The 12,222-nt window shown below is 41.5% G+C and overlaps 1 protein-coding gene across 2 annotated transcripts in view; it reads right to left on the bottom strand.

The window, feature by feature from the left end:
- The window catches only part of PGM1 (phosphoglucomutase 1), a 56,157-nt gene that overhangs the window by 19,241 nt on the left and 24,694 nt on the right, over window positions 1-12,222 (bottom strand). For both annotated transcript variants that reach the window (XM_059923949.1, XM_059923942.1), the window contains exons 2-6: window positions 7,331-7,493; window positions 6,840-6,986; window positions 5,268-5,393; window positions 2,719-2,909; window positions 1,289-1,443 (exon numbers count right to left, since the gene is read on the bottom strand). In XM_059923949.1, the coding sequence (XP_059779932.1) occupies window positions 1,289-1,443; window positions 2,719-2,909; window positions 5,268-5,393; window positions 6,840-6,986; window positions 7,331-7,493 (782 nt within the window). The remainder of the gene's footprint in view (window positions 1-1,288; window positions 1,444-2,718; window positions 2,910-5,267; window positions 5,394-6,839; window positions 6,987-7,330; window positions 7,494-12,222) is intronic.

Genomic DNA, 12,222 nt, shown 5'->3' with positions numbered 1-12,222 from the left:
GTCAACTACAAACTACTATATGAATATTAGCCATTACTTTGTTAGCTGAAGTCAGCACTAGTTCTATAACACATACACACACACACACACACACACACACACACACACAGACACACACGAAATAGATAACTACTGTATAGCTCAGTGGCTGGGAGCAAAGGTTCTGGGTTCAAATTCTGCTCCATCATTTACTAGTTGGGTGACCTTGGGCAAATTAGTTAATTTCTTTGTTCTTTTGTTTTCCCACCTGTAAAGAGGAGTTAAATATAGCATTTACTTCATGGGGTCGGTCTGAGAATTAAATGACTTAAAACATATCTAGTGTCTAGCATAAGGTAATGTTCAATTAATATTAATTATGATTGTAAGCGCCTAGATACATACATTCTGCTTTCCTCCCTGGCCTCGACCTTTTATTCATTCACTTGTTCTTTATCTATTCATCCAGGAAACATTTATTGGACACCTAACATGGTCTAGTTAATACTCTCCCTGGTTGGTCCTCATTTAGGACTTATACTTTTCAGATGTTTTAGATGTGATCCCATAAGCTACCCTAAAGCCTTTGCAAGTGAGATGAAATACAATCAATCAATAAATAAGCAAGTCAGAGATATCAACTGTTTACTGTCACTGGTACCGCCTTTCTCAAAAACTGAATGTATTTTTTTTAACTATTTCAGCTTTACGTTTACTCAGATTTTGGATAAATGAACATTTACTATGCTTGTGTGTGTATGGGCATCTGATGGGGGCTGGATGAGGAATGTTTTTGAAAGTTCTGCTGAAACACTTATCTTACATCAAACTGCTCTTTCACCTGAACTCTGTGTACACTGCTAAGGGAAAGTGAGTCTCTAAAATGATGTCTTGACTACAACGAAGTGCTATCCATTCATTTATTAACATTCAATCATTCATTTTTAAAAATGATATGTGTGTGTGTGTGTGTGTGTGTGTGTGTGAGGCACACCATGATCAGGAAGAGTTTAGGACAGTGAATAAGACATTATTTTCTCTGTAGAAGTTTCTAGTCTAACAGGGCAGATAGTCAAGTAAACAGGCTATCAGGACACAGTGTGATAAGTGCCAGGATGGAAGAAATGCAGGGTCCTAAGGGAGCACAGAGGGGGGACAACCAATCCAGAAAAAAGTTCATCCATTCCTTCATAAAATAAACACCTCCATAGCACATACTATGCATCAGATGCCCTAGGTGAAAAGGGAAGAAGGGTGTTCCCAGCACTGTGAAGGGCCTGGCGGGAGCCAAGGGAATGGAGAGACGTACCGGTCCAGGGCACCACTGGTGGGCATGCTGCGTGCAAAGCCGCGGACCCCGGTTTGCTGGAAATATGGAATGCTGACGATGTTGGCAGCAATGACAGCCACAGAGTCTGAAGGGTTCACAAAGAACCCATGCTTGCCCAGAATCATGTTTCGATCCTTTGGGAGAAGGGGAATTCAAAGGAAGATCTTTTAATCAAAGTGCTGAAGAAACCAAACTATCTTACATGGAGGTTTTATAAAATTTAAAACTATGATACATTTATTCATACTGGCTTCTAAACACTGGATTTTATTCCTAATGGATCTGTACAGTACCACTGGGCCAATGGCACCTCCGTGCCAAAGAGCTAAAACTGTTTTAAATTAAAGTGCAAGCACAAACTCCTTCTGGGCCGAATCTTCTGTTCTCCCTCCAGAGGCCAGCGGACCGTAACCTCCCTGACCTTTTCCAAACTCTGGAACTAATCACCTCTCTTCTCTCCCAAAAGAGAGGAGAGATCACAATGAGAGGAAATATGGGCTCTTTAGAGTCTGGTAGGTCTACCAGCCATCCTTCAAGGAACAAAGCAGATTTCCTCAAGGAAAGGCTTCTAAATCTTGGGCCCTCCATGTGGTGCAGGATCCACCAGAACATGCTGCCACCTCACTGCTCTCTTGGTGCCTGACATACCGGAAGTACTCAAGTAACTGAGAGTATGGAGGGAAAAACTCCCATCATGCACTGCCACAGAAAGATGCATTGCAAATAATGTCTGCTAGGGACCCTTTTAATGTCCCCAAATTTTGATATTGGAAAACCTATTTTTAGGAAACAATGAATTCTAGATGATGTTAAAGAATAATAGCAACCACCAAAATATATTTTCAACTAAGTAAATATGTGTAGTGTTTACTATCTCTGAGATATCAAGTATACAAACCTAAGACAGTTTCCCTCCTCGTCTGTCATATACCCACGAATGTAAATAAAAGTGTGTGTTTATTTAAAATATTAATTGTAGCTAAAGAATAAAATGTTAATTCTCTCATTATAGTTTCATCTTTCAGCTAATGTGAATGAACAGATGGGCATATTATAAGGCCAAGACCCTTTCCAGAGATTAAGTAGCTAGCTGCTCGTTTAGAGCAAAAACCTACCTCAGGACAGGTACCTAGAACCCAACTAGTTCATGAAGCACCAGTCATGACATCATAACCAGGCCCCAGTTACCCTGCCCCTCTTAGCAGACATTAAACACATGGGTTCCATTTCAAGGACTCATTCTGTTCAAGAGGGTCTCCTAATAATTGAGCCCTGACTCCAGGTGCAATGAAGGGGGTTGACTGGCACTCCTAGGCCCACAGGGCCTGGTAGAAGCAGTCTGCTTTCTCCCCGTCTTTAGGATCAGGCCTGACCTGCATCAGAGTTCACTTAAAAACACTTGTACCCACTCCATCTCCATCAAAGGCAGCCCCAAAATCATGGTCTCCTGTCTTCATAGTCTCCACCAGGTCAGCTGCATAGGTGAGGTTGGGGTCAGGGTGGTGGCCTCCGAAGTCCTCCAGGGGAACACAGTTAACTGCTGAGTTGGCGGGGGCTCCGAGTTCTTCACAGAGGATCTTCTTCACATACGGTCCCACAACTATGCAGAGCGTGAAATAAAGAACCAGAAAATAAAACTTACTACAGGAGGTGAGGACTTACTACATAAGGTGGAGGTGTTCTAGGGAGAATGGCAAAGAGAACATGCAAACTGTATTCAAGGGCTTGTGGGGAGATAAGGCTGGAGTAGAAAGTTCTACAAACAGGAATATTGAGAGATTAGGTTGGAAAGGGTGAGGCCATTTGATGAAGGAAAGAGTGGGGGAAGGGAAGGGAGCGAACCAATATGAACGCCCTGGTACACACCTGTGCCAGGTGCTTCTCAACTGTTTTCTCACTCAGTCCTTCAAAAAAGGCCCACGAGGTGGTACAGCTTAGTGCTTAAGAACCTGGACTCTGGAATCAGAGTGTCTGGGTTCAAATCTCAGCTCTGCCAATTATTGGCTGTGCCATTTGGGGAAAGCTATTTAATCTCTTTGCTGTGCCTCCGTCTACCCCACCTGCAAAATGAGGATAATAATAGTAGCTACCTAACAGGGTTGATGTGAGAATTAAATGAGTTAATAGATATGAGGCACTGAGAACAGTACCGGCACACATTTTATAAATTTTGTATTACGATTATTTCCTCCAATTTATAGATAAGAAAACTGAGGTTCTGAGAGGAAGCTATCTGCCCAGACTTACACAGATAGTAGGAGTGGGAGCTAGGATTCAGAGCCCTAATCCTTCTCCTCTATCAGGCTATCCGAAAAACTGATCAAAAGAATACAGACAAACAAACAAAAAACAGTAACAGTGAACAACAGGAAAAACCAGTCACACACTTCACAGTGATACTTAGTGTAACGATCAAGAATGTTCATCTCTAAAATGCTGAGATTGTTTTTTCACCAAGGAAGGTACCGACACCAATATATGCGACAGGGGTCAGAACAGTATAGAATACGTGTCTCCCATTAGGGGCCCCCCGTTAAGGAGGCTACTGACACACCACAGAATGAGGCCGAGGCAGCCAGGGCTGTGAGGGGTATAGCAACTGAGGCTTTCGAGGAGCAACTTAAAGGCCTGGAGAAAGAAGTCAGCTTCGCGACCAGCGGCGACTAGCAAATACCCCATCACAGGCTCCATTCTCAGGCCAGCCCAGGCTTCTGCTCATTCCCCTAATGTGACTTCTATCTTTAAGCTTTCATGCATTTGCTACAGCCAACTGCCTCAGCTGGGAATGACCATCACTTGACCCTCCACCACCCTACGTCTTTCTTTCATAAAAGATGAGTTGGCTGCCACTTTTTCCAGGAAACCTTTCTTGATACCTTTGGTCAAACTATGCCTTCTTCCACACCCCAAGGAGAATACTTGAAATTCTACCTAACCCTCATTTTGCTGGCCTGGCGATGGTTGGTTTCTTACCTACCTCATCTCTCCAAGCATCGCAAAACTCTTTGAAGAGAGTCTCTACTGAACCCCTGCCTACCCCCAAGCATACATGTAGTAGCTACTCAATACATGTCTGTTGAATGCTTTGAAAAGTCAGAATAGCCTTTGTCTGAATCAAGAAGGAGACCCATTCTATGGGACTCCAGAGGCAAGTTAGGACCCAACGGGAGAAGTTCCAGAGACAGAAGATTTCAACCCACCAGGAGAAGTTTTCTAACTGTGGTTTTGCAGTGTAACAGAAGGCCCTGACAGCATCATGGAAAGGGTTCAAGCACAGGCAGAAAGTCTTCCACAACCAGGCAGGCAGATGGATTCCAACACCAGGGAAAATTCCTGTGACTCAAAGAGTCTAAAATTGTAAATTATTACAAAACAAATAAACTCAAGTGCTCAGGAATTCCCTACATGCAAGAGAACCTCATGGTTCTGGTTCGGTGACAGCTGCTCTCTCTGACCTGGCCACACAACCCACAGAGGAAGAAGAGGGAGAGACATACATCCTGTTGTTCCTGAATTTAATCCTCAACTTGCTCTTGTCATCTTCTAAGAAAAGGCGTATGTGGGAGCAGGCAAGTGGGGTGTGGGGCTCAGGAGCACGTTTATCGCATCTAGCAAACCACAGGCCCCGTCGGAAATAGATGGGGGCATTTAGGAAGAATGTAAGGCATCTTCTGAGGGGGAGGGAGAGTACACAAAAATAGTTGCCTGTTACTTAAAACCTGATGCTTAATGTGGAAACGCTGACCTTCACACTACCTTACCATGAGGAATTTTTCCTGCATACAATTAGATTTTTATCTGCGTGAATATTACTCTGAAATTTTTGCAACGTAACTGTTTAAAAACCGTCAAACAGAGAGAGTCTTAAGAAAAGGTTTGTTAAAGCATCATGATACACAAAGTCGAGAGCTGCTTCATGTCTTTGAGGGAAGGGAACAGAAAAGAAATGGCTCCATACCTCCATGCATGGCGTCTATGCGGATCTTTAATCGGTTTGGACCAGAAAGCAGTTCTTTCAGTGCGTTGAAATCAAAGATGCTTCTCAGCATCGTAGCATAAGCTTCCACCGAATCCACAATTTCCACTGTGAGAACAAGCAACATTAAAGACGGAGGAACTAAACACATTTAGAAACATTCTCCTCTGAAATGATCATATTGCTGTAAACGTGCAATTGCTATTTTAAAAGGACATTTATGGAGCAGCTCCAATGTGCCAGGGCCGTTACATGATCTCTTATTCAATACTAACAGATTTCCTGAGAGGTAAATGTTATTAGTTCTATTTTATAGACGAGCAAGTTCAAGTTCTGAAAGATGAAGTAACTTGCCCACACAGCTGGGATGGGGCACAGAGGGGAATTTTGACAAGAGTTTTGCCTGATGCTAAACTCTGTTCTGCTGCCACGTTGATTCCCCATCAGTCTCCATGAGAAGTGTATTTTGGTGTCAAAAAATAACAGAAAATGTAACACCTACTTTATTTTACTTTTTCCAGGCCCCTTGCCGTCAAGACATAATAGTAAAAAGCAGAGAAAATAATTTTTAATGAATCACTTTTCACATGCACTGCTAAAGGAATAACACAAAAGTAAGAACTAAGTATTGTTCTTGTTGTTGAGTTTTCACGGGTCTGAACATTTTCAAAACATGAAGTGTTTAAGAAATTCTCTACTGGTGTTTTCTAAACCTTAAGAATGTCTTCAAAATGTACCAAAGCACCCCTTCCTCTTTGTTGGGATGCAACTGTCAGCTCCTTATGGGTAGGTTCAAACAAAAAAATGCCTCCCATAAACTTGCAGCCCAGAGGAAAGAATACATGTTAGAGCAAAGTTGAAATGCAAGTCACATTGCTAACCCATCTCATCCTCATTTATTAATATGAATAATTTTATAAACATTTATTCCATCAATTATTGTCAAAACTTGGCATTCAACAACAAAATGTTTACCACAGCTGCTACACAGGGAGTTTCAATTTAGCCCCCAAAATGGTCTAAGTTGATTTTACTGAAAAGGAAATCAAAGCCCGGGCTTTGGAATCATTCACACCTGTGTCTGAATCCTGGCTTACCACTCACTGACTATGTGACCTGGAGCCTGTTACTTAAGCTCGCTCAGCCTTTGTTTCCTCATCTGGAAAAAGTGAATACTGACAGTGCTGCCCTCACAGGGCTACTGTAAGAATAAAATGAGATAATGCATGTGAAGAGCTTGGCACATAATAAAAGCTCAATAAAAGATAGCTGTGAACATGTTCTTAAAGGTCTTCTCCTCAAGGCCGTCCGTTTTATAGGTATGGAAACTGAAGCCGAGAGATTTGGAAACAACTCAGCCAAGGTCACACAGCTGATCCCCAGCAGGGCCCAGAGAGCCCAGGTCTCTAGACTTCCAGACCTGCTAATTAATGCATGCAAAGCTTGGTGACCACAATCTTTCCAAAGATAAAGACCCATGTTATTAAAACCTTGAAAGGCAAATCCCTCAAGTTGGAACTAGGAGTGGGCAAGAGAGGAGAAGAGTAAACATGCCTGTGAAGGGTTTGAACTTGTTTTCCAGGTCAAACTGCTGCTTTCCCAGAACCCCAAGGTCTACATGCAGGTCAGGACAAATTGCATATTCTTCGATTGTCTTGCTGATATGGAAAATTTTATCAGTTATTGCTTCCGGGGCAGGACCTGGAAATCAAACAGCAAACAGTGGGTCATTTTGTACAGTTGACATGGAAATACAAAGAACACAAAGCTCATCAACTCCTCTTTACTAACACATCTGCCATGCCATCATTCAAGCAGCAAAGTATCAGAATTTTCTAAAAAGAAATATTATGTCAATGATCATTCATGCACGGCTCCTCATACTCAGGTACAGCAAAATGAGAAGCATCTCACTTTCACCAAAAGGAAACAAAAAGCTCCCTTGCTGAGGATCAGAACCAGAACCCTGACCTCCCAAGGCCTTGGTTATCAGTTTGTCCTACAGAACATAAAATTGGCTATACTCAAAATGACAGCAAACTCACCTCCATTGGAAATATTGAATTTGATTCCAAAATCTCCATTGGGTCCTCCTGGGTTGTGGCTGGCTGTCAGAATGATCCCACCAATGGCTTTGATCTTTCTAATGATGCAGGATACAGCAGGGGTGGAGAGGATTCCATTCTGTCCAATAACCAAGCGACCAATCTAGGAGAAGAAATCCAGAACACACACTTTAACTTTAATAAATCCAGAGCTACTGCACAGAAATGCCAGAACAGACAGATGGACAAAGAAATAGTCTACTGGACAAGAAAAGATGTCCTTTAATGAACATCTAACAGCTTGGGTTAATAGTATTATTATATTGAAGTATTTTATTGCTGTTGTTGAGTAATATTATTATTGAAGTAGAATCAGCATTGCTGAACAAAGCCATTCCTTCAGATAGCTTTTTGGGACTTTGTAGTGTATGATCCAGGGATGCTGTAAGGCTTTGGCACGAAAACAAAACACAGCCTTTCCAGACTCAGTTCATAATTTGGATACATTAAAAATTTGTGAGAAAACCCACATTTTTATCCACTATAATCATACTTTCAATCCACATTGGGAAAGAGCATATAAATTTAACTAGTTAAAGGAATTCTAACCCAAAGAGAAGGCTTCTGTAAACTAAAATATCTGACAAAGTAAAAAGGGCAAACTTTACATGAAGAAATGTTACAAAATGTATCTCATAAATTTATGTTTCCAGTCAAGCTTGGATTTGGGGGTTCCTCAAAGCAGGACACACCTACCCTCGCTAGGGTGTACCTGAGCTACCTCCTGGGCCTAAGGCAGGGAATGCTGGGAGTGTTAGTGGGTAAACCAGCCAGAACACCTACATGAAAGAGCTACAGGTGGTACTTCTGTTGTGTTCTTAACTCACTTTCCCATATCTCTCACAGACGGTATCAGCACAGCTCCTTTGCTAAAATGAGAGTAATTTATATCTGTTTCAACACGACGCAAGTTGGAAAAGAAGGAAGAAGTTCTGTCCGTTCCTCTGACTAGAGATGTGACTGCTACATGAAAAGATTTAAAAAACAAGGAGTTTGTGCCCTTCCTCCATCCTCCCCTCTGAAAGAAGGAAGGGACGAGGATGTTTTTAAGTTTTCCAGTTGTTACTTCTTCTTGCCCCGCCCAAGATAAACATGGTTGAAGAAATGACTTGATGGTGGAAGATGCATTTCTAAGGTTGAAAATGCCAATGAGATACCTGGATTCCCTGGGGAAGTTTTTCTGGGACTGTTAGCTTTGCCACCTTCCCGTAGGTCACTAACAGCTTGACTGCCTTATAATTAACCCTCTCCACTACCAACCACCTCTCAGGAGGCAGCCGCTTCATTGCAGGCACATCTTGGCTCTCATGTGTCTCTCTCTGAACAATTTCTGTTATCCTAATATATTTCTTACGTTCTGCCTCCCTCAGGAAGTGGTAGCTCCCTGACTCAATACAGTGGTAATGGTAACATCTCACCCTTCCAGCAGTTTCCAGGTGTGGTTCTGATGAAAATAAAAGCCTGTGGCTGAGCAGTTCCATAATTTCGATGAGAGGAGCTTACAGATGGCAATTTAATCAGCCAGAGTGGCTGATGGAGTTATCTGAAAACAGTGTTTGCCCATCAAGCACGCTGACTTTTACTTGGATTCTGTATGTTCTTAATGTGGAAGGGGAAACTGATAAATGAATATTAAGCTATGCCACCCAAGTCACCCCTTAATTCTACCATTCCTTATGGTGAAATCTGCAGTCAGGAATGGTCCAAGGCTGAGAGGACTATACCAGAAGGTAAGAGTAAGAGAGAAAGTCAAGAGAAGCAAGGGAAGTCCATGGTAGGTTCCTTCTCCTGAGCCCAAGAATAGGTACAGCTGGCCAAAATATTCCCTTCCAGAGCAGACTCTTTTCCACGAATTATCCTCAGCAATATTAATCCTCAACCTGATATTGGGGAGATATTACTCTATTATCTTCCTCCCCTGAAGGATGTCTGAAGCATTGTAACAGCTCCTGACTCAACCTCCCCTGCCTCTCTCCCACCTGTACCTCCCTTGCCCTACCCTGGCTGAATCTATCTGACCTACCCAGGCCCACCTAGTTCATCTTTCTAAACCATAGTTCTAACTGTGTCCCTCCCCTACTCAAAAACCTTCCCTGTACCATATGATCCAGAAGTTCCACTTCTAGGTATAGACACAAAAAGAAAGCAGGGACCCAAACAGATATTTGCACACCCATGTTCACAGCAGCATTATTCACAATAGCCAAAAGTGGAAACAATGCAAATGTCCATTAAAAGACGAATGGATAAACAAAATGTGGTATACACATACAATGCAATATTATTCAGCCTTAAGAAGGAAGGAAATTCTGATACATGCTACAATATGGATGAACCTTGAAAACATTATACTAAGTAAAATAAGCCAGACACAAAAGGACAAGTATTGTATGGTTCCACTTATATGAAGGACACAGAACAGGCAAATTCACAGAAAGTAAAACCAAAGTTGCCAGGGGCTGGGGGGAGAAGAGAATGGGGACTTCTTGTTTAGTGGGTAGAGTTTTGGATGAGATGATGAAAAGGATCTGGAACTAGATAGTGGTGATGGTTGCAGAACATTGTGAATGTAATGAATACCACTGAATTGTACACTTAAAAATGGTTAAAACAGCAAATTTTGTTAGGTATACTCTACCACACAAAAGAAAATTAAAAAAAAAAAACCCTTCCCTGGGTCCCAAGTGTCTACCAACTTAGAGATACCCCTCCATCCTGCATTGAGAGTCCTTCACCAAGCAGCCTTTCCTGCCCTTCCTCCTGGCCCCCTACTCCCTTCCGTAAGACTCACGTCCTTCTGCCAAGCTGGATACCTCACTCTCCCCCCAACCCCACATTTGATAGTTAACCATGACAGGGAGCAAACTTTAAAATATTCCTTTTAATTGAAAATAGGGCCTGGTGTTTTCTTATGTTTCACACAAAAACAAACAAAAAAACAAGTTCCATTTTCTTTGCTCTGCCAGTCATATACACAGGTTCTATTCTCATTTCTAAAATTATCTCTAGGTTTAAAGCTCGGGGAACTGAATGAGATACCTGTACTATAAACGGGGCCCCACCAATGTTTTATTTTGTACATTAAAATTGCCTGTAAATGCAGACAGCTCTGTGCAAATAAAAACAAAGGCAGAGTGTATTCCATTATCCGTAAATGTACCAGATAAAAGTGTACTAAAGGGGAGAAATGAAATGATCTCCATGTAGCTCACTAGGCTGAGAAGCTCTCCTAGAATCGGCTCATGGGTGGAGTGGGTATTGACAAAGCTGAGGAAGGAACACTGACTTCTACCGAAATCTGTGGCAATAAATTTTCTTTCCTTTAGATTGCCTCCTTAAAGTTCTGCCCACAAACAAAGGGATGTTAAAATAGTCAGAATCTAGGATATGTTAGAAAAAGAAATCAAACTATATAGGATTTGATAGGTTTTATCAGATGAAAGTGCTTTATGGGTCCACTAAACGTTTTACGTTAAGTCAGCTGGGTAGTGTGACTGTTTTAAATGCAACACTATTTTTAGCGAGGAACGTCCTTGAAAAGACTTGAAAATATTGCTGGGGCTGTCACAGCTCTAACAAATAGGCAGTTACCATATTTAGTCAATTATTATCACTTAATTGCATTATTTAGCAAACCTTCAGATGGTAAATCTGAGAAAGTCTATAGCGTCTGCCTCAATTACACATTCCTACCACCTCTTCCACATCCTTCCGCTTTGCACAAAAATGAAATGAAGCCAAATATATCACAGCAAAGGGGACAGTGTACCAGATCCACTCAACAATCTAGATATATTCGGAGAAATAATGTTCCATTCGTTCTCCCCCAGAAGATTAAAAGCATCTTAATACCATTCGTTCCCTTTGCAGCTCTCCTCAAAGGTGAAATTTACAGCATGTCACATTTTATCTTAAAAATGTGTATGTGTCATAATTTCATATTTGAGTACTTTATCAGCAAATTTTACATGAGAGGCATTCAGATTCTGAAACTGGGTATAAAGGAAACTTCACATAAACAATAGGATCTACAAACTCTTCTAAATTTGATAACGTATGCTTTTTTTAAATTTGGCTTTTGCAATTACACCTTCTTAGTGTGTTGTTAAAATAGACTGAAAATGAATGCCCAACACATTTGGCTACAATGCTAAATTTTTATGTTCTCAGAATCAGAATTGCTTCCAGAAAGGAAATAAAACAGATTTTTAAAATTTATAAGTACTGAAGGACTGTGCGCTCCAAATTATTGCTAAGTGTAATCCAAAATCTAAAAATATATTTTTGGTCCCACAGAGGAATTTGCAGAGCAAAAACAGCAATGTCCTGATGCTGTCCTGTAATTCAGTAAGGCTGTGCAAATTGTTAGATTATCAAGATCAATGCTTCCTGGTGCAAGATTCCTTCTGATTCAGGCAACACAGTTTTTCACGATGCAGAGCTTTAGCAAAGCCTCCTTATATTATAGTCTTACAGGAGTTATTATCTCTACCCTGCTGCACGAATTCACCACACACAGGGCTTCTTTGTGTCCAAGGTCATTATACGTGGGTTCCCCTGTAACAGGTCCTCTTGGAAAGCTCACACCTAACATTTTCCAATTCCCTCCTAGCATTTCTGCACAACTACCAGGATGCACAAATAACAGCGTGCCCTGGCTTTTGTTTTCCTGTTTGACAAGTGACTGAACTTCAACAAGGAAGCCATTGAAAGAAAACATAATCTTCTCTCCGCTGCTCATTAGAGCCTCATACACAGGACAGAGTGTCCCTCAAAACTAGTTAGAATGTAGATAAGACAGCTTAAGGCTGGGGTACGCTTTGAATGTCTAA

The sequence above is a fragment of the Balaenoptera ricei genome, chromosome 1, assembly GCF_028023285.1.
Source record: "Balaenoptera ricei isolate mBalRic1 chromosome 1, mBalRic1.hap2, whole genome shotgun sequence".
Lineage (NCBI taxonomy): Eukaryota > Metazoa > Chordata > Mammalia > Artiodactyla > Balaenopteridae > Balaenoptera > Balaenoptera ricei.
Note: the sequence above shows the minus strand (reverse complement) of the source record. Positions and strands in the feature narration are given on the sequence as shown.